Source organism: Heliangelus exortis, chromosome 7 (assembly GCF_036169615.1).
Source record: "Heliangelus exortis chromosome 7, bHelExo1.hap1, whole genome shotgun sequence".
In the NCBI taxonomy this organism is placed as follows: Eukaryota; Metazoa; Chordata; class Aves; order Apodiformes; family Trochilidae; genus Heliangelus; species Heliangelus exortis.
In genome coordinates, this window is record NC_092428.1 from 15,334,622 (window position 1) to 15,357,370 (window position 22,749).

The window sequence follows — 22,749 nt, forward strand, 5'->3', positions numbered from 1 at the left end:
TTTGAAGGAGGTAGATTAAATGATTCAGCAAAACACTTAAAACTGTATTTATGTTGCACACAAGACTGCCCTTGAAAGCATGCAATTGAGTTTACCTTTGGGTTTAAGTGCCTTTCTGGAGCTAGGCTGGCACTGATCTCTGAGATGAGGTACCAAAGCAGGGTGCTTCCAAGGAGAAACCCATTCCTCTGAGTGTACCCTTCCAGCTGCTGTTCCTTAAACTTGGTCACAGTCTTGCTCCAAGAGGAGCTGGGTGGGCGTGAGAGGTGGGACGAGGAGCATCTCAGTAGGATGCAGCCAGGTTCAGCTGAGATGACTCCAGCCTTGAATTTGGGGTGCAGCCAAGAGGTGTTTAACCAGGTGTGGTGTTTTTTAATTTTTACATTCTTATAAAAAAATACTTGAACACAGGAGAAAACAGTGCACTCGGTTCACACAGGGTTTTGGACTTGGCATGCTATGAACTAAGAAAAAAGCATTAAGCTCTGGGCAGCCGAGCCTCTCTCCCCACCAGATAGACTCCAAATTACTTGAATACCTTTCCAAAGCCATTTGAGAGCTGGTTATGAAAAACTGTTAAAGTTTCTCAGTATTTAGACTGAGCCTGTAGGCAACTGGACATCGCAGTCATGTCATCTTTATCAAGATCTCACCTTCACGTTGCTATAGATCAGCAGGGTGTGACTGAATCTTGTGTATGAGACAAAGAATCTTGTGTATGAGAAAATTAAAGTCTTGAATTACCCACTTTTGCAGCAAGGTTTGTTTCCAGGTTGAGAATAAGTGGAATAAGTTTGTGTTAATTGGGAGGGCTGGATAGCTTGGACTCTGCCACTCCAAGGCTGACTGAAGTGGGGGACATGGATATCCTTGCTGGATCTCCTTGTATTTTACAACCTCAGTTTTACAGGCTCAAAACAGGATTTTAAGCAGAAAGCAAGGGTTTGGCCATGCAGAAGAAGGAGCAGAGCATCCTTTAGTGCATCCCCCTGCAAGATCCCAGTGCTGCAAGATCCCAGCTTTACTTTCCCAGGAAACCAACTGGTTTCCTCCACCTCTTCACTCAGTTTTCCTTGATGCCATTGAATGGAGAGGAAGAAAAGGGCATTGCTTGTATAAATCACAAGTGTAATGTTCTGATATTTTAAAACAATTTTGAAATGATTCTCCAAAATAAGCAAACAGAGGAAGAGAAACAGAGGAATTGAAAAAAAATTAAAAAGGAAGAGGAAAGGAAAAAGAAAAGGAAAAGGGAAATGAAAAAAAGCCAAAAAGAGGAATAGGAAGAGAGAGAGGAAAAAGAAAAAAGGAAAAGAAGAAAAGGAAAAGGGAAAGAAAAAGGAAAAGGGAAAGAAAAAGGAAAGGAAAAGAAAAAGAAAATCCAAGCCATGGGAATACATGGGATTTGCTGCTTAAAGCCACATCAGAGCCTTGCAGAGGGATGTTGTATGTGCCCGTGCATGTGCAGGTGCAATATATGAATCATCCGTAGCTTATGTATGCATACTACTGGTGCCAGCACTATAAATATGATATACACAGCAAGGAACTGTAAAGGAGCATTGACAGCACCGAGTATTCTCTCCCAAAAGTGCCAGCTGCCAGTCGGTCTGAATTAGATTTCACAGGGGTTTTTGCAATACATGGAATTCACGAGCAAATTACCCTTAAAGAGGGAAAATCAATCATTTGGAGCAGAGATAAGCTGAAGGCGAGGCAGCCTCAGATTGATCCCATCTGTGCAGGCGTGTGTGGAATTCAGCAGATAACCTGGGGAGAGCAGGGAAAGAAAGAATTCCGAGAGGTGAGAAGCAGGCAAGGACTGCCACTTTGGCCAGACAGGCAGGAGAAAAGGGCTGCTGGCACGAGTAGGAGAATGGGAAAGGCTGGGGAGCATTTTAGTCTAGGCATCCCACATCACCTGCAACACAAGTGAGGTCCTTAGGGATGCAGGAGACAAGGACCTGTGCTCTGTGAGGCCTTGAATAGGTCAAGGATGCTGTTGTGCTTGGGTGCTGCTGAAGAAATGGGTGCAGGAGCAAGGGATGGGTGCCTGGAGTCTGAGCTGGCTGGCTAGGCAGCAGGAGAGGGGACAGCAGCTCCAGAGGGGCTATGCAGACACTGGAGTTAAATGCCTTGACGTGGGTGGAGAGAATAACCTTCTTTATTCCTTGTTTTTTCAAAAGAAGGATTAGGCGTCATTTGTGTCTGCCTAGCTAGAACCAGGCACACGGTACCCAAGATGTACAAAGGGGCACTAGCTGCTTTTTTAAAAAATTGCTTTTTTCTCCCCCCTTCCTCCTCCACCATTCCTGAACTCTTAGCTCTTTCCTTTCTTTGCAGACTTGCCAGGATGAGGGATATTAAACACTCCTCAGCTTTTTGTAGGCAATAGCCTGCACCTGGGAAGTGGCTGACAGGAAAGTTGGAGTTCAGATGGATCTTGTGCTTCAGAAAGGCAGGGCTCTCAGTCTTGGAAAAGCAAGATGTAGCCAAGGTAGTGTAGAGGGAATAGAAGGCAGCCCTGTGCTGAGTCAGTGTGAAGAAAACTGTGGATCCCAGGCTGCTTTTCCAAGATCTAGTTCATGTTGGGATGAAAATTATTGCAGGCCACCCAGCCAGCCAGGCACCTCAGTCATTTCAGAGTGGTGTGCTTGAGGAAGAGCTGTTTGCTGTCTAGGTTTGGTTTGCTTGTTTTTTTTTTTTTACTTTGATGTTTCATGTAGCCACAGGTCAGTGATGTTAAATACTTGTTTTGGGTGGTGGAAGGCTGAATAATTTCCATGTGCACTCCTGTGAGGAAGGGGCTGGGTGGGAGAGGGAGTGATGGATGAAGGCAGTGGATTATGTTGGCTGAAAAAAAGCAGGGATAAAGCTCATGATCCACCCTCAGTCACAGCTGGAAGAGCTGTTGTGGCTGCTCCTGGCCTCCTGAGGTGAGAAGGGGTTCTCTGATTTGCAGTGAACCGTGTAAGCATGTCTTGTGGGTTGAGGGAGCTGATTTTTGGCTATGGTTCATAGCAGGTGCATGAGCAGATCCCATGTGGTGCTTGGGACTTCGGGAGGGACACTTGTACCCACCTTCTGGCATCTCAGAGTGTCATGTCTGTGCTTCTGCCCTTTGCTGACCCGTCTGTGCTATGACAGCCGTGCCTGGGGACAGTCTCCTCTCTGCTCCAGCCCCATGGCATTTAAGAGTGGGGGATCTTGTACACGTGGGACTGGAAAGCGGGTCTGTCACAAACTGTTCAAAGATGAAGCATTTTGGGTAGATCGGTCAGCAGTTGCTTTTTTGGAAGTCAGGTATCGGCATGAGGTTGATGCTGGCATTGTGGCAGTGGGGACACAACGCGGCTCCTATTACATGCTCCAAGGAACACGCAGGCAAAGAACAAAGTAATAATTATGCCCAACTGCAGCTCCAATTGTCTTTTAGCTGAATTGACATGAAATTGCCATCGGTTGTGGCACTGGCTGCAGCTGAGAGGAGGTTTGATTGCCGGGAAGGAGGCAGTGGGCAGCAGCTTCCAGCCCCTGGCAAGTGCCGGCCCCGTGTGCTGGCACAGGATGAGCTGAGCTGGGATCCGTGCAGCCACATCCCAGCTTTGTGAGAGCAGAACTTCCCTCTGGGGCCCGTTTACTTTATGGCTCAATGTGTTTTGGATGGAGGGTGTACGAGGATGGGTTTGTTATTGTAGGGCAGCTTAAGCTTTGGCAGGCTGCTCATTAATTCATGCCTCAAAAGGGAGGTGAAGGAGGCAGATTAGTTTCAGTGATGGGAACAACCTCTAGGGGTGCAGAATCTGGGGGGTAAGGAGTCAGGGGGGAGAAAATGAGCAATTAGAACATCCCTGCATCTCGTGCTCATCCTGGGCACTGCAAAGAGAGGATGCTTGGCCCTGATTCCTCTGCCACACAGGAGGACCTTTTCAAGCCTGGGCAGACAGCACTTGTTATTCCTCTTCACAAACATTTCAGATCCGTTTTTTTTTTTTTTTGCTCTGGGTGGCAGAAGCAAGTAGGGAAGGGGTGAACGGAAAATGTAAGGAGCTTCCTGTGGCTTCCTCCAGAGCAGGGCTACTAGCTGTGAGCCAGGCTGAGCCAGCTCCTTCTGCTGGGCAGCTGATAACAATGTGAATATTTAGTTTTGCTTTCAGCCATCCACAGGGGGCTTGCAGGCTCTGGGAACCAGGAGCAAGGGAAGCAGCATGGGGGCAGAAACAAAAAAATAAATAGCCGAATAAATATATAAATGACAATTCGTAGCAGCATCCCTCCCGACAGGCAGATGTATTCCCCTTCTCCAGACCTCACATAGGGAGACTGAGGCACTCGAGGAGCTGCTAATTAGGAATGGTGGGTATCTGGAGGCAGATCTCCGTCCCCAGCTGGAGAGGAATTAATCCACCCAGCTCTCTTCCCACAAATACTTGGCTTTCTTTTGATGTTTCTGTTTTTATCTCATGCCTCCAACAAACTCACTCCTCTCTGCCTTCCAAGAAAAATCCCTCGCATCTTGCCTCCACAGAAGGTGCTTTCATTTACTGCAGGAAGGGCACCAGGCTCTGGGAGAGACACTGAGGGCTTGGCAGCAGAAATTCCTTGATGAAATTGCTTTTTGTTGCTGGTGGAAAATGGACATTTGCTATAAATGGGCATCTTGAGGATAAGGTTTGAAACAATGTCTTGAGGAGTGATGCTTCCTCCTGCAATTTCCTCTATCCTCTTCTCCTTCCCTCCCTCCCTCCCTGGCTGTGTACCAGTGTCCGGGAGCACCCCTCGCTTGTGCCAGGATTAGCACATCCCAGCTTATCAGCAAAAAACCTTTTGGAAGGAACTAAATCTGCCCTCAGATGGGTCTGTTTTGTTCCTTCTTAAGGATGCTCACTCCCCATCATCCTGAGATGGATTTGCCTTGCTACTTCTTAAGGATGCTCACTCCCCATCATCCACCAGATGAGCATTACTGGGGTCGAGGGGTGGTGGGTGCCCTCAGGGCTTGCTCATGTTCTTTGGCTTTTCAGGAGCTTCTCAGCTTTCCCCCTGGCTGCAGGGGGAGGGGTTGCAGGGAGGAGGCCGAGCAGGGATTCCGTTCATGTTGCCGGCTCTGGGCAGTCACGCTTAGCCAGCTTTTGCTATTAGTGCCTCTTGGTGCATTTAATTGGTCCCTTTGCCCAGTATGAGGGAGGTCATTCGGGGAAAATTGGAAATTCATCTCTGGCAGCTTCTGAACTGGCTTTTTGCATGCTCTGCTGGGCCATGCTTTGGGAAGGGGAGCTGTGCCAGGGGGCAAGGGTCTTGAAACACTGCTGTTGGTATGTTGGTGGTCCTGATGCTTTGCCAGCCGGGTTTTGGGAGAGGAGGAGTTTTCTAGTTCCTAGTTTGAGCTGTCTTACTGGAAAAAGCCCTCTGCTTGGGAGGGGCCCCTATTCCGTGCCCCCAAGAACAAGGTGATGAAATCCAGGGGCCTGATGCCCTGGGCTGTGCTTGGAGCTTGAAAGAACAGCAGGGATTTTCCCTCCAGCTGTGTGCTGTGCAGGTTTATCCCAGGGATGCATCCCTTTCATCTGCACATAGATTTTGTACAAAATGAGTGCACATAGCAAGAAATTTATAGAAATCATATGCATTGTACAGCCAGCAAGTGGAATAAAACATAGCAAATAACATTTAAGGTTGGTGCCAAACCCCATGACTCTGTTAACCAAAGCCAAGCAGAGAAACGCTCCCCTGCCTCTCCAGTAATTGCATTTTTATGTGTCTGAAGGCAAAGGGCTTGTGCCCAAGCTGCTGGTGCTGGCAGGTTTGTACCCAATGTCCAGCGCTTCTGTCCCACACTTGTCCCCAGCTGCCTGCAGCCTCACCCCTGTAAGGGGCTGTGCTGGTCCCTTACTCTTTTGTCACTCTCAACCTTCCTCTCTCCCTCTCCAGGGACCCAACAGCATTTTTGAGGTTTACCTGGTGGGAAACAACTCCAACCACTTCATCATCTCACCGACCTCTGTCCAGGGGAAGGCAGACATCCGTGTTCGTGTGGCAGTGCCACTGGACTTTGAGACCATTCCTCGCTACGAGTTTTCGGTAAGGCTGCACCCCAGGGACATGGTGGAGTCACCATCCCGTGAGCTGTTTCAAAGATGTGTGGATGCAGTGCTGAGGGACAGGGTTTAGTGTTGGCCTTGGCAGTGCTGAATTAATGGTTGGTCTAGATGATCTTAAGCATCTTTTCCTATCAAAATTGTACGATTTTTATGGTACATCCATGTTTTTAATAGTGATCTAAGAATGACCCTTAACCAGGTTTCTCTCTTCCTCTCTTTAATACACCTGTGAAACTCCAGAGCACTGCAAAATGGTGAAAAAAAAAGCTTAAATGATAATAAAGGAAAGGAGGAGGTGGGGAGGAGATTTGTTCTGCACCTTCTCTTTTTTTCCAAAAGCTCAGCTGCAAGAGCTTAAACAGAGAGTGTTGCCCCTTGCTACATTGCAGGGCTATAAAAGCTTTATAGAGCATAAAACCATGTTTTAAGTGGACCCATTAGGTACCAGAGCTCTCCTCAGCCTCCTGCCCTAGATTTGTCCTGCTGTCTGCCTGAGTTGGGAATTCAATACAGGCACCTTCCTGTATTGGTGGCAAAAGATAAGCAAAAGCCTTCCCACCTTTGCTGCAGGCTGTGGTGGGCAGCAGATTCTGGGTCTTCCATTTTCTGGGCAGAATCCAGGGCTGTTTGGGGTAGATGGTGCAGGGTGTTTGGCTCACCCAAGGGCTGAGCAGCTCCCAGGTGAGAGGGAAGGGGATTCTTCCAATACTTTTTGAGCATCCACGATTTGGTGGTTGATACCCACTGGTTGATCTGGTAAGGGAGTTCTGGGGTGTGGGTTTTTTCCCCATCAAAGAAAACCAGATAACTCTCCCAAGTTTCACAAAAGGTGTCTCCAACCCTCCCCTTCACTTCTTGTCTCCACCCAGCTCTTTGCAAACGAGAGTGTCCCCGACCACGTTGGTTTTGCACGGGTGAAGATCAACCTCATCAATGAGAATGACAACCGCCCCATCTTCAGCAAGTCCCTGTACAACGTCAGCCTCTTCGAGAACACCACTGTGGGCACCACTGTCCTCCAGGTCCACGTGAGTAGGAGCATCCCAGCTTCCTCTGTCATGTCCTTGGAGCCTGTGTGGTTCCATGGTGCTGTCACCATGAGATGGGCTGAGGAGCCTGGTGAGGGACAGGTGAAATGTGTAATGATAGGACAAGGGGTAATGGTTTTAACAGGAAGGGGGGAGATTTAGGTTTGAACATTAGGAGGAAATTATTCACTGTGAGAGTGGTGAGACACTGGCAGAAATTTCCTGAGGAGGTTGATCCCTGAAAGTGATCAAAACCAAGTTGGACAAGGGCTTGGAGCAACTTGGTCTACTGGTAGGTGACCCTGCCTATGGCAGGAGGGTTGCAACTTGATGATGTTTAAGATCCCTTCTAACCTAAACCAATCTGTGATTCTATGAGAGGTGGGGTATACCCCACCACTGGAGGTGGGGTATAGCCCTCCTATGGGTTTTGGAACAGATGTCTTGACCTTTCCTGGTCTCTGGGAGATGTTTGTGTTGTTCCCACCACCCCGGGAGCCCAAGGAGAATTCTGCACTGAAAGGTCTCATCTGCAAAGAGCAACTTCCTGCAGATACTGTTCCCAGCAGTTGTGTACTCTTTCCCCTCCTCACTGTATGGGATCCACCAAGTATTTCAGTTGGGTATGTGGCTTGTGTCCCACCACATATTCACTGCCTCCCTCGTCCCTTAATATTTATGGGAAAAGATGCTCTGGTACCTTGGTCGCTTTATCAAGGAGAGTGAATCCCTAGCATTTAGCTTTCAGTGTGGGTTTTCTCACTGCCCTGTTTGGAACTATGGTCTTCTTCAAGCAAAGTGAGGTCAATTGAGCCAATAAAAAGGTGAAAGATAGAAAAAGAGGGGAGTAACCATATTTAGCAGAGCATGGTATTAAATGGCTGGTAACAGAACAGTGGGGCAGCAGACAGAAGTGGTAATGATAGTGGGGGGAGCACCACAAATCCCTGGGGAGAAAATAGGGTTCCTGGGGCACGAAGGTGATGTTGGTTGTTGGGCAGAGCAGGAACTAGAACAAAACCCTGCACTGAGAAATGATCAAAATACGAAGCAAAGCTCCTCAGGGACAGGAAATACCAACCCCCCTGATAGGCCTTGGGTGCAGAACTTCTGCTGTCATTAGTAGTAGATGGATTTGCTTGGCTCCCTGTCCGCCTGCCCTCCTGGCTCCTCCATCCCCTGGGAAGCAGCCCCCCATCTCCCACCCACACAGACATACACATCCAAGGAATAAAAGCCTTGACAAAAGGCTTGGGTGTCTGCTCCTCTGCGTAAGTGTGTTTACTCTACAAACAGATGGTGTGAAACTGTATAGAGCCCCGGAGCTGTTCCCATCTGACAGTTATTAATATTTCAAGCAGATGTTTAGCTAGTCAGGCCATCAGACTCTGAACAATGAGATTGTTACTGCTGCGGCTCCTCTTTCTCAACTTCCAGCTATGCCAGCGTTTCGGAGAGAACACAAAGTGCCAGGAGTTGAAGCTCTTATGATAAATCAGAATGGATGCAATTAGTGCTGAAATCCAGATTGCCCTCCCAGCCGATCTCAAACTTTTAACCACACTCATAAAGTACCAGCTCCTCTGCTGCTGCTGCTTCTTGACTTCAAGATGTAAACTCCTGCTCACTCCCATCTGTGCTGGGCCTCTCCAAATGTCCATTCAGACAAAAAGTCTGCTTTTCTTGCTAAAAAAAATCATATATTTTTCTTTTTTTGCTTCTTTTCTACTTACCTGGGAGCCCTTTATGGGTATTCCTGGGATGGGTTTTTGAAGAAAGCTATATCCATGAGAAGGGGATGTTTGTTGGCTCCTCCCTTGCACAGTGTGGCAAAATGCCCCTTTGTGAAAATAAGTGCAGGATTTGTGTCATGCATTTGGATGGGATTCCAGAGTTCTAAGGACAATGCAAGGAGATTTATGAAATGAGGATCAAGGCAATGGGAGATGGCTGATCTGCCCAGCCCCACATCCTGGGAAGGAGGAGGAGTTCCTCCTAGCAGCCCAGAAGCCCCTAGGTTGATTGTCCATCTTCCAACAAGAGCTTTCCCACTTGCCTTTCTTGGCTGTGCATGGTGAAGTTAAGGTAGTCAAGACAAAGGTGTTTCCTTCAGGAAACACCCCTCTCTGCTGCACTTTTCTTGCTGTCCTCTGCTGGCCAGATGAAAATGGAAAGAAAAGAAAAAAAAAAAAGGAACAAGCAAGCAGACTTCATTTGTGGTGACAAATGGCCATTTGTCTCTGCAGCATTTCAGCTCCTAATGTCAGTGACAGCAGAGAAACATTGCCTGTTACACATATAAATCAAGTGTAAAACAACCTGAAGTGCAGGCAGCCAGCAGGGATCCCGCCTGCTTTCCGCTCTCTGCTTCTTCTCCTTTGCCCAGAGTTGCATGGGTTCAGACACCCACCCCTCTACTTTCCTGGGTAAATCTCCCTGACACAGTACAGTCTTCTCTGCCCTCTAAGATTTTGTTTGTCAGCTCTTTGTTCTCTTTTTTTCATTCCCTTCATCTCCCTGTCTATCCGTCCATCCATCTGTTAAATTCCACCCATGAAACATATTTATCATATAGATTCAGGTATTCATTTGCATGCACCAGAAAATCTGGAGATGTTTTGGCTTCACAGAAATGGCTCCTGCTGTGTACAAGGAGCCTGCACTATGCCCAAAGGCAGCCTTCTCTCCTTCTACTATGCTCCTTAACCATGTGATAAGCCCCTCAGGCCAGAGTTTTCTTCTGTCTCTGATTTTCTGGTGACCCGTGTGATGAACTCCTTACTCCAGGCAAAGCTTCCAGGTTGACCCATAACAAAAATCATAGCAGTCTGGAGTTCGGTGTGCATTGCAACCTAACAACTGAGGGAAGCAGAGGGGAGAGCAGGTTGTAGAGGGCTCTGCAGTTGTTAGTGGCCTCTCTACATGCAAACTTCTTTTCACTTGCTCCCAGTACTGCTGGGAGAGAGAGAGTTCTGCTGTTAGAGAGACTCAGAGGTCCCATGCACCAACAGGTTCCTTCTTCAAGGATGGGGTGAAACTGGGAAGTGTCCAGATCTAAGCCTGAATCTATGGTCTGGTTCTGCCCCAGCTACCAATAGATATTGAAATATTAGTTTATATTTTTTTTCTGAAACAACTGGCCATGAAGCCTTTTAATAACATAACAGAAAAGGTCAGAGAAAGCATTTCACACTTCTTGAGCAAGCAGTAACTTCATGCTTTCAAGGAACAACAGGCACCAAGAACATAAGCTGCACCCTCAATTACCTGGGGCTCTGACAGCGTCAGCCAAGTGTCACCCAGGCTCCTGGGAGCTGTCAGTGGGTGCTGGTTTTCCTTACAGCTGGAAGGCTGTGCTCTAGGAACAAGGGTGTTGGCTTTGGCATGGGGCTCTGTGGATAGGAAGTTCTGGGGAAGGACAGTGCTAGGATGAATGAGTTGTTCTGCCAGTGGGAGTAGTAAACATCTTCCAAAGCAAGTCCCACCAGCTGGTTTTCTCATGGAGTAAGAGGGGCAGGAGAGAGGAGGGTCTCTCTATCCTTCTATCTCTAAGCTGAGGAGCCCAGTAGCTGGAGAAAAGGGTGAGATGTTGAACTAGAGATGTGTCCAGAGGTCTTGGACCAGATGGAGGGTAAATCACTTGCAGAGAGGGACAAATCAATAGGCAGATGAAGGAGGGACAGATGAAAGGAGGTGGTCAGACGTACACAAAACTGTGTTACAGTATCAGCACAAGCTGTGAAGGAAGCAATGTCTGGGACAAACTATGACATTCTCAGGGCAGACCCTCTCATCAGGGAGAAGGACAATTTTGTGGGAGCAGGGGGTGAGATACAGGACAAGGGAGGGGCTGGTGGGGCCAGTCTTTTATTTCTGTTTGTGTCCAGAGGGAGCAGAAGCCCTCAGTTACATGCCCCCATGCTGCTGCTGCTCTCTGTTCTGCTCCAAGCTGCCTCACCACTGGCAGCAGGGAGCAGCACCATTGCTCTGCAAGCCCTCAGGGACCATGTCAGCTGAGATGAGAAGTCTCATAGTCACCTGCCCAGTGGCCTAAAGAGGACTGATTCTGGCCCCGTGTCAGACCTAGCTCCTCTAGTCTCTGCTCCTTCCTTTCACAGGTGAGGAGAGATTGGAAGTGTTCTCTTGGGCTCACATCCCATTAGCTGTGGCGTGGCTGGAAATACTCCATGAGGACCTCTGCTGTGACACAGGGAGGGAGGGAGAGAGGCATTGGCACTAGATGAATGCATGAAAACATGGCCTTGCTCCTGGAGTCACCAAGACCCCTGCTTCCAGCAGGGAGAGGAGCAGGAGAGAGGAGCAGTTATCCCTCCTGTCCTTGCTGTGATGTGCTGAGGCTCTCATGCCCCTGGCATCTGGTTGGAGGTTGCTGAGCTGGGAAGAACAGGGAATGTGCTAGATCTAGAGGAATGGCAATGGGACCCAAGATGACTCAGTGGGAGGTAAGAATTATGGGGCAGGAAGTCTCTTTAAGCTCCTCATATCCCACAGATCTGCATGGCAAAATCCTCCTGAAAAGCTTTGATAACCAAAATATTTTAAAGCCCAAACAAACCAAGAGTAACTTGTTTTTAACACAATGCCTTTGAGTTGCCTTCAAGCGTCTGGAGAAAAATGGTTCTTCAGAGAAGTGTGGAAAATAATCCTAGCTCCATGATCCCTCCTCTCAACTTTATTTGCCCCAGTCTGTCCCCAGTGTGCAGGTTGTCATCAATGGCCAATGGCTCCATCAAGAAGTAGGAGCATGCTGGGATGCAGAGGGGAGGAACAGAGGGGTTTCAAGCCCCCTACAAGCATCCCTTAACCTCTGTGGTTCCTGAAGCTCTCCTGCCAGCTCTTCCTTACTCAGACCAGGTCATATTCAGGCATTTCTTGGGTCAGCCACTCCTTTAAAATAACATGGCTGGGGTGCGATTTCTCCCAAATCCCTGCTGAGTTAGTGACCACCTTATCTCTGGGACTTTATACTCCCATGTCCTTGTGAGGTGACACTCTTTGCCTTGCCTTGGTATTCTCCTTACCCAGAAACACTTCTGCACTGAGATGGCGCTGGGTTTCTTCCCATGGCAACCAACCTCTAGAAGTCTGAAGGGGCTACAGAGACTTTGCAGAGCTTTGAAATATCATCATTCCCCCCCCCATCCCCACCACCCCGGACGTTTTAGGGCAAGGCTGCCAGTGTGCTTTCCCAAGTTATCTTTTGTAGAACCTCAGGGATAGTCTGAGCACCTCCAGCAGACCTCAGCCTATAAACTGTTGTGCTTAGTTCCACCAACAGGCATCAATTTCAGGGTGGAAATAATTTTCTGTAGCTTGTGGTATGTAGCAAGGCGAGTAAAATAAGTACTGTGGTCCCTCAGAGCTTGGTAGCCTGAACCTGTAAGGTAGGCTTGAGCTTTAGAAAATTCTGCTTTTTTTTTTTTTTTTTTTTTTTTTTTTTTTTTTTTTTTTTTTTTAATGAGTTTCAACTTATAATTTTCAGATAATTATAGAGAGGGGGAAGAGAAATCCCCATTGTCTTTTCTGTAGGATGTTTCAACCTATGTATTATTTTATTTTACTATTTAGATACATATATATCCTTTTTGTATGCATATTCTAGTTCAAATTCCTGTGTAGTCCCTTTCTGATCTTCATTCCCAACACATCCATTCACCTGGACTCTCGTCTTCCCCTCTCTGCCACCATGCTTCCTCAGGAGAAGCCTTGTTAGTAAGAGCCTAATGAAGTAAATGCACTAATTAACCTTCCATTACTCTCCTCATTAAGGCAACCTTTAATTTGGTTGGCAAACTTTCTCTCCTTTACCACCCAGCTGTCAGTTTGCTTCTTGCTTCTTCGATCTCTCTTTGGCTTCATATCAGGGATGGGAAAAATCGATCCTGGCCTGATTTTCTTTCCCCTCCTTTCCAGCCAGCTGTGAACACCACTCAACAGGAAAGTAATAATGGAGTTTGCCCACCCTGGGAAGGAGAATTGCAGATATCAATAAGCACCTATTTAAAATGCAGATCGCCTCAATCAGCCCTCAGTTTGCTGCTGGTGGGAGTTTGGCAGGGGAATGGGGACGCTCCTGCATCCTGGCCCAGGGCTTTGCAGTGGTCCTGGGGTGGCTTTGCGGGCTGCATCCCTCTGGGTTTGTCCCATTCCAAGTGAATATGGTTGATGCAGTTGGGATGCAGCAGTTATAGGGGCTGAGAGGAGGAGCCGGCTGCAGCTTTGAGCTGATGGTGGGTGAAATGATGTGCTAAGGGGTTCACTGGGTTTCTTGCTCATATGGTGATGGTGACTGTGTGGGTCAGCCTTGAGGAAAAGCCTACATTGCTCCAGATTTTATGGATGTTGCATCATGTAAGGAACATAAACAGCTGGAGCAGGACATGAGGTGAGGAAGAAGCTCACAAATCAGTGAATGTATGAAAAGGCTTCCAGGGATGAGAATATTCTTGACTTATGTGGGAATCACCCCTTGTCCATCTGTTGCTCCTGGTGCATTTGTCCAGCACTAGGACTGGAGGGTGGGGCAGTCCATCATCTCATGGGACATCTAGGACAGCATTTCCTCATGCTGTGATGGGGATAGCACAGGACTTCTTAACCTTTTCTAGTTGACTGACATTGTAAATTTTGCTTGGGGGGTTGAAGGGCCCTGTGTAACTTTCTTGTTTGTGTCCTACTCGTCAGGGAGTCACCTCCTGCATCATAGAATTCATAGGGTTGGAAGGGTCACCTTTAAGGGTCACCTAGTCCAACCACCCTGCAGTAAGCAGGGACACCTTTAACTAGATCAGGTTGCTCAGAGCCCTGTCAAGCCTGACCTTGAATGTCTCCAAAGAGGGGACCTCCACCACCTCTTCAGGCGACCTATTCCAGTGTTTCATTGCCCTGATATTAAAAAGCTTCCTCCTAATATCCAATCTAAATCTACTGTGCTCCAGTTTAAGACCATTTCCCCTCATCCTGTCACTACATGTCCTTCTAAACAATCCCTCTGTAGATTTCCTGTAGGTCCTCTTCAGGTACTGGGAGGTGCTCTAAAATTTTCATGGAGCCTTGTCCTCTCCAGGCTAAACATCCGTAATTCTCTCAGCCTGTCTTCACAGGGGAGGTACTCCAGCCCTCTGATCTCTTTGTGGCCCTCCTCTGGACATGCTCCAACAGGTCCAGTTCCTTCTTGTGTTGAGGGCTCCAGAGCTGGATGCAGTAGTCCAGGTTGGGTCTCATCAGAGCAGAGCAAAGTGGCAGAATCACCTCTCTCAATCTGCTGGCCACGCTTTGATGCAGCCCAGGATGCAGTTGGTGTTCTGGGCTGGGAGCGTGAGTTGTTGGTTTATGTCCAGCTTTTCATGACCGGTACCCCCACGTCCCTTTCTGCAGGGCCGCTCTCTATCACATCATTTCCCAGTATGTATTGATAATGGAGTTCGTCTCTGTCCAGGTGCATGACTTTGCATTTGGCCCTGTTGAACCTCATGAAGTTCACATGAGCCCATTTCTCCATTTTGTCCAGGTCCCTCTGGATGACATCCCATTCCTCTGGCATGTTGACTACAGCAGTCAGCTTAAGTGTCATCAGCAAACCTGCTGAGGGTGCACTTGATCCCTATGTCTATGTCATTGATTAATCAGGAGTAGCTTACACCTTGCTCTCATGGGTTTGGGGATCCCAGGACAGTCGAACATAGAGAGAAGAGTTCAGTCTCGATCCTTTCTTTCTGCTTAAAGTGAATGGAAAATGTATCAAAAAGCCCTGGATGGAGAGGGTGAACACCAGGGTGGTGGTAATGGGGGGTGCCAGCCAAACATGGGTGTTGCAGAAGATGGGTTTAGGAGGAGGGGTCCCAGCTGCAGGCTGGGAGAAGGTGGGATGTGGTCCTGGTTTGGGGCAGCAGTAACAGACTCTGCATCCCTGCTGAGAAGGCATTGGCCTTACGGGGTTTTTACTGGGGCCAGGTGAGAGCCAGGGCAAGGCTCATCCTTGAAAAGGAGGCAGCAGAGGGAGGGCTAATTTCTTGTGTTCTCCAAGCCTGGACTTTGTTCCTCCTCTGGCCCATGACAAAACTTGCCCTCTCCCTTAGCATCTTAATTGATCTTGTTGTTCTCAATCCTCCCCCCGAGTGCTCTGACTCCAGCTGTGCTTAAACAGAACAAAATCTCTTCCAATTTCCCCACCGCTTAAAAGAAAATTGAATCCTTTATCTGAAAGAGGACAGGAAAACTGCAAATACATGAAACAGTAAATAGTTAAATAATCCGAGCAGACGAATCCAAATTGCCTGGAAATTTAGACAGGAATGGCTTGTCTTTTTCCTTCATGCTTCTCTTTTAAGAAAAAAAAATAGAAATGCTTGCACTCCTTGTTCCTCTTAAATATTCTTATCAATCCAGCTCTGTAAATAAAAGGAAGGGGAAGAGGGAGTTACCAGGTAGCAGCATGATTGACGGATCTGAAGCCCTCGTCTTCCTGTCAGGGTCCAGTGCTCTTTGGCTGTGTTTATCTCTTTAATCTAAATATCCATCCGTAAGACCAAAATGGGGTGGAATAGGAATCATGACAGCCTGAGAGCTGAGGAGGGAGATGCTTATTGCAGCTTCTACAGCTGCTCCCTGTCCTGATGGAGCTGTCAGGATAAATGGAGGTAGGAAAAACAAAAGAAAATCACAGGCCTCCCCCTGCCCACCCCAAACAAAATGCTGATCTGTGACATCTGAAAGAAAAATATGGAACAAAGACAGAAGAGCTCCTGTCCTAACTGCACCCTGCAAAGCACAAGCTGGGCAGCAAGATTTCCCCACCACTTTCCCAGTGTTCTGAGGAGGAGATGGGGCTGGGCAATCTTCCAGCTCTTGGGGAGCAAGGATTATTCTCCTAGAGTTCAGCTTTACCTTCTGTACCACAGTTTTCTCTAGGTGGAACAAGGATTGTCCCTGTTGCTCTCAGGGAATTCCTGTGCTTGGCAGGGATGTGTCTGGGGCTTTACTACCCCTTGCTGAAAGACTAAACCACCTGCTTTCTGCCTGGGTTTGCTTCACACTCAGAGCAGCCACTGGCTGTGTCTAGTTCCGGAGTGAATTATCTTCATAAATAGAACAGAAAGGTTGGGCTTTGCCATTCCTTTTCCCCAGGCTGGGATTTAACATGTTCATGTCTATTTCCAGGTGAGGAATGGTTCAGCTCTTCTCTCCTCTTTTGTTCATATCCCCCCTTTCCTGACTGCATCCTAGATGATGCTTATCACCGTGTTGAAATGGAGTTACAGATGGTGGGAGGCATGACTGGCTTCCAGGAGCTCTTGTGAATACTCCAGAGACCATTGGGGATTTATATTTCCTCCGTCGGACTTTGACCTTAATTTTTGCCATTTTGCTGGGCTGTAAAATTCATTAGAGACCCAACAGTAAAGTGATTGAGATGTCAAGCCAGGCAATTGTGCAGTTATTTAATCTATCAGATGTGCTGCTTGCCATTTAGGTGGACAACAGGAGAATATGAAATCAATATGGTTCATTAGAGGATAAATTTGCACCCAGCTCCAGCCAAAACTGGCAAGTAAATGGTCTTGGTGTCACCTTGCATGGTGCAAACCCAGGCTGGAGATGCTTGCCTCTCTTGCTGGAGAGCTCACAATTTAAACCTCACACTCCAGCCATGCAACAACCCAGCTACAGCAAATTGCTCCCCACTAAATCAAGGCTGCCCAGGCAAGCGTTAACCTGGCTTGCAAGGTCCTGACACTGTTCTAAAACACAATCAAGGAAGCTGTTGTTTTCTCTGCTGGTTGGCAGAAGAGGTGGGGAAAAGCTCTGCAATTCCCAGGGGGGTTGATTGGCTTTTTGTGGGTTTTTTTCCCCCCTTCCTCAACCAGGTTCAGGGGTTGTTAGTGGCGACCGAGCTCCCGGCTCAGTGCAGCCCCGTGGTCTGGAGCTGCTGGGGGAGGTGGTGGCCCTACTCCTGCCTCCCTCTTTCTCAGCTCATCACACCACTCATGCCTGATTGCTGCCTCCCACCTGGCAGCTGCTCTCAAAAGGTCTGGAAAAGAGCGTGGTCGGGGCAGGTGATGCTGGCAAAAAAAGCTGTTTCCCGTTTGGGAAGGGCAAAAAGGCTTTTAGTAGGATTTTCCGCTGGTTTTCATGATTTGGTTTTACAACCTGGTGATTACTCTGGAAGCTCTTTGGCCTTCATGTTTCTTTTTCAAACCCAATCCCAATCCAGATGGATAACAGAGGTTAGGTGTTATTCCTCTGGGAGCTGAGGGATGCAATGGGCTGTATTTAAGAAGAGACATTGAATATATTGAATACATGAAAGCTTAGGTGTCTTCAGAATTTGGAATGATGACAGGGCACCTTGGGTTGCTCATATCATAGTCGGAGCAGTCCCTGGTTGCCCAGTCATCCCCAAAGGCCAACTACATCTGCCTCATTTTCCTAGAAAACAAGCAAAAAAAGCAGAAAGCAGCTGGGAATCCTTCTTCAATGTGCTTTTTCCCATGGCCTGTGGCCCAAGGGCCAGGAATCTTGCTGGAGCAGGGCCAGAGGTGCAGGCAGGCAGTGGTGAGATTCACGCCTGGTTACTTTGGTACCCTATGACAGCTCTTTGATGTTGGGTAATTGTGTTTCTGCTAGGACTCTTTTAAGCAGAGCTTCTGGCTAAAGCAATTTCCTCCCCATCAAATTTTATTTCCTAGTTTTTACATGTGAGGTAAAGGAGGGAAAACAAAGAGGGCGAACAAGAACAAACCAAGCTGGAATGTGCTCTGGCAGCCCCATGCAGATGGAAAAGCGGGAAGGATTTGTCTCTCTTGATGCCATTAGAGCCATCTTCAGGCAGACAGGCAAGATGTGGCAGCCTGTCTCATCCAGACAGCAACAAATCATCCTTCTGATGCACTTTGCACAGACTTTAGCACACCAACCCCCCCCTGTGCTTGGCCCTGGTGAGGCTGCACCTCAAATCCTGGAGTCAGTTCTTGTCCCCTCACTATAAGAAGAACATTGAGGGGCTGGACTGGGTCCAGAGAAGGGCAACAGAGCCTGGAAAGTGTCTGGAGCACAAGTGTTACAAGGAGCTGCTGTGGGAACTGGGGTTGTTCAGCCTAGAGTGAAGGAGGCTGAGGGGAGACCTTCTCGCTCTGTACAGCTCCTTGAAAAGAGGTTGGTGTAAGCAGGGTCAGTGTCTTTTTCCAGGTAACAGGTGATAGAATAAGAAATGGCTTCAAGTTGTGTTAGGAGAGGTTTAAATTGGATATTAGAAATAATTTCTTCATGGAAATGGTTGTCAGTCCCTGGCACAGGTTGTCTAGGGCAGTGGTGGAGTCACCATCCCAGGAGATGTTTGAAAGATGTGTAGATGTGGTGCTGAGGGACATGGTTCATGTCAGTGCTGGGTTAAAGGTTGGACTCAATGATCTTAAAGGCCCTTTTCAAATAGAACAATTCTCTGATTCTGTGATTCTACTCATCCCTGCCCACTGGAGCTGGGGGCAGGGCTACAGTTCTGGGGGCTCAGTGGGGGATCAACACTGCTTCAACAGGCTTTTCTTGGCTCTTTAAGCTCTTTCCCATTTCTCCTGCCGTGCTCCCTGAAGCTGCTGTGAGTAGAGTGAGTAGAGTTAATCTCGGGCACTTTAAGGAGTCATTTGAGTGGGGCTCAGTGGATGATGAATGTCGAAACCATTACCGTTGATGCTCCATGGAGCTGTTTAAAACAGAATTCTCCCATGTAAATTTCTGCTCCATCAATCCTGATGACATGTCAAACATTGCTATTGTTTCCCGAACAAATTGGACGACATGCCCTCTCCTGCACATTTGCCTAGGAGAGCAGAACTGTTTGCTGGCTCCTCACTTTTCTCACCCGTAAGCCAGTGAGGAAGGATGGAGGAGATGGCCCTTGGTGTGGGACAAAAGGGAGGGGTGTCCAAAATATTTGTGCCTGGGGATGGAGATGGATGGGGAGTAGACCCATGGGTATTTTTGTTCTCCTGTGGCTCAGGGTAATCACACCATGCTGCAGCTTGGTAATTTCAACCTTTGGGTTATCCAGGCTTCCTCTTCTCATCACTCTGTGGAGTTTAGCTGCACGAATGTGGGGTTTTTTTTTTAGAAATGGGCTCCGCCGGTGACAGCTCATAAAAGTACAGATGCAGACCTGCATTTTCAGCCTGCCCTCTTGCAGGCTTCAGTAGGCAAATCCTGCTTTAATATTCCAGGCAGGAGAAGAGCAGCCATAAAAATCATTTGACTGTTTCTCCAGGTGGAACCCCAGGAAACTTCCAGCCAGATGCTTTTCCTCCCCTGGCTGCAGGGAGGGATGCGTGCGTGCCCCAGGGGGTGACCAGTCTCAGGAAAACAGCTGGCACACAGGGATGGCAAAAGAGCAGGCAAAGCCATCAGCTGGGTGGGATTTGGGATTTTCTGCATGTGAGTTGTGTGTGCACCCTAGGGACTGCTTTGCAAAGGGAATGTGAGTTGCCTCCCTGAAGGCTTTGCGTATGTGAACATCTTTTTTACCCTGAGAGGGAAAAAGTTTGAGAATGCAGAAATGAGCCTAGCTCCAAAATGAAGCATGCTCAGCAGGCAGGCTTTGCTTTCTGCATATTCCCTGCCATGCTCGAGTAACCTGCAGCGTTACCCAGTGTTATGCCTATGATGTTCAGTCACCAGGAAAGCCATCAAGCAGGCAGCACCTTCCACCGCCCCGGGGGTACATCAGAGTAATTAATGAGCTGGGCTGCTGAGGTGGTGAATAGGGCAGAGATTCAGCTCCTCCTCAGCCCATCACTTTTCTTTCCTAACAGTTTTGGCTGACCCCAGCTTGCTGTCCTGGCTCAGGTCTCTGCTAACCTTCCTTTAACCTTCATCTTTTCATATATATATATATATATATATATAGTGTTTTTTCCCCTAGGCAAAAGAAAATTCCACTTTCCCACATTGTCTGTCACTGCAATAAGCACTCACAAGTGCAATCATATAGGGCCAAATGAAGGAAATTAATTTTGCCTGTGTGTTGTGGCATTGTAAATCATTATCTCAGCACCAGCTTCCTATGGAAAATGCCTTTGTGAGCTCCACTCTCCCACCAGCCTCCTCGGTATTAATGGGACCAAGGGCTTCAGAGAGGAAAACTCCTGGCTGGGAGTCTGAGCACCAGGTGTTGCTGAGGATGCTCAAAGGGTTCTGGGGAGAGAGGACCCAGGGCCCTTTTTGGCCATACTTTGGGGCTTTGGCACCATGATTTGCAGCCACCTGACCTGGTGGCACATGTTAGGATGGAGGACTAATACCTGGATTAAATTGCTGAGGGAAGTCAGGGTAGGCAGGTGGAAGATTAACCCATCCCCACCCCAGGGGAAAGTAGGCTGGGATGGGGCATCTTCATAGATGTCCTCCCTGGTGTCCTCTAAGGAGCAAGATGAACTCTAGAGGACTTTGCATTCTAGAAGCAGAATCGACTTGCTCAACAGGCATCTCTCTGGGTAGATTTTGTCAGGTTTGTTCCATTTTGCTGTGAATGCAGTTGCAAAAGTAAATGCACATGAAAATTAAATCTCATTTTAACAGTGGAGAGAAAATGGGATCAGAAAGGTTGGCCCCACCAGCACACCCATCCTAAAGCAGCAGGAATTCACCACCTGAGCTAGGGAATCATTTGGGGGGCAGGGAAGGGTAGGGAGGAGGAAGAATGAGTTAATTCAGGCTATTTTTCACACCTTTGCCTCTCTGCCACCCCATGGAGTGGCAGGGGAGCAGCACACAGGGGTAAAGCTATTTGATGTTCTCAAGCTCCTTCTTTGCTGTCAAGGGTAATCAAGGCCATAGATGAATCAGGAAGGTTTCAGGAACAAGTTGTGTTCCACACCAGTCCTAAAATACAGCCCTTAGCTGGTTTCTGGACGTAAAATGTGTCTTTGACCCTACTATTTCACAGACCTATTGGAGTCTGGACTGGACTCAATTTAGAAAATATACTGGGGGAGAAAAAGGATATTTTGGGGCTTGTATTCCACATCCCTCTCCTAAAAGTAAGAGTTTTCTCTCCTTTTTCCTGCTGCCAGTGATGCATATTTTACATATTCATTAGAGAAAATATTCATAAATGCATAAATCTTACCTTGCTGATAAACTGAGTTTCACACATGGTCCCCAGGAGGTGCTGGTTGCTTAGCCATGACCAGCCAGCTCCAGCCCCAAGGAGGTCTGTCCAGTGGGAGCTGCTCATGGAAAGGATGGTCTAAGTCCCTTTCCCTGCTTTTCATACAATCACAACCTGGTCTGGGTTGGAAGGAATCATAAACATCATGTAGTTTCCACCACCCCTGTATGGTCAGGGACACTTCCCACCAGACCAGGTTGCTCCAGCCCCCATTCATTCAGCCTGGCCCTGAACACTTCCAGGGAGAGGGGATCAGTATTTTACTGGTCTTTTTTTTTTTTTGCAGCCTGAGGAAGGTTTGAAGCAGAAGAGCTTATTTCTCTCCCCAGAGCCCCAGGCATGCTGCCAGCCTTAAAGAGAAGTGAATGCAAGGTCCTGGGCTTCACATGGATGGGTGGCCCGCAAGAATTGTCCATGGAGACTTTTTCTCCTTGTGCGCTTCCCAGGTCCACTTAGTGTGTTGGGGAAAGTAAGGAGGCATAAAATTTCCAATGTCAGAGTTTTTGGGAATGGTGCTGAGAACTGTTGAGGGAGGGCTGTGATCTAAAACAGACTGAGAGGATAACCAGGGCTAGCACAGACCCTGCATTTCTCTGGTGTGGAGTGGTAGCAAACAGGGATGTCATGGAGTCACCATGTGTGTGCACACATTTCAAACTTCATTTATTAATTAACTCTTTTTTTTTTTTTTTTTCAGGCAACTGACAATGATGTGGGCACATATGGGAAAGTCAGTTATTTTTTCAGTGATGACCCTGACCAGTAAGTGTGATGGAACCATCAGCATGACTTTGGTTCTTTATAATCTTCTTCTAACCTCATTAAGAAGACAGTTAAGAGCATTCTTTACGTGTGGAAAACCCACTGTGCTGTCTCCCAAAGGGGTGAGTGAATTACAGCACACACCTGATGCTCAGCACATGCAACCACTTTGCTGGATCAGGAACCAGCATTGCCTGGGACCCACAAATGCCTTTGCCAGTGAGTTGTTGATGCTGGAACATCACATGCAGCCTACTTGTCGTGGGCAGCTGGGAGAGGCACATGGGCACAGAGGGATTTGGAGGGATTGGAGGCCCTTGGAGATACCATGAGCTTTTTCCACCACCGTGCTAGCTATCAGGCTGCTGCCACCCCATCTCTTCATCTCCAGCCTGTGGTCACCAGGGTCTTTACACCCCTCTTCTTCTGTCCCCTCAGTTTCTCACTGGACAAGGATACGGGTGTTGTCCTCCTGACAGCTCGGTTGGACTTTGAGATCACGCAACGCTACACCCTGACCGTCATCGCCCGGGACGGCGGCGGGGAGGAGACAACAGGACGCATCCGCATCAACGTCCTGGATGTCAATGACAATGTCCCCACCTTCCAGAAGGAGGCATACCTGGGGGCTCTGAGGGAGAACGAGCCCTCTGTCACCCAGGTGGTCCGGCTGCGGGTG

At 48.0% G+C, this 22,749-nt stretch overlaps 1 protein-coding gene across 1 annotated transcript in view; it reads left to right on the plus strand.

The window, feature by feature from the left end:
• The window catches only part of CDH23 (cadherin related 23), a 195,082-nt gene that overhangs the window by 112,581 nt on the left and 59,752 nt on the right, over positions 1 to 22,749 (plus strand). The window contains exons 12-15 of the mRNA XM_071748993.1: positions 5,932 to 6,081; positions 6,971 to 7,129; positions 22,006 to 22,070; positions 22,509 to 22,746. Of these exons, the coding sequence (XP_071605094.1) occupies positions 5,932 to 6,081; positions 6,971 to 7,129; positions 22,006 to 22,070; positions 22,509 to 22,746 (612 nt within the window). The remainder of the gene's footprint in view (positions 1 to 5,931; positions 6,082 to 6,970; positions 7,130 to 22,005; positions 22,071 to 22,508; positions 22,747 to 22,749) is intronic.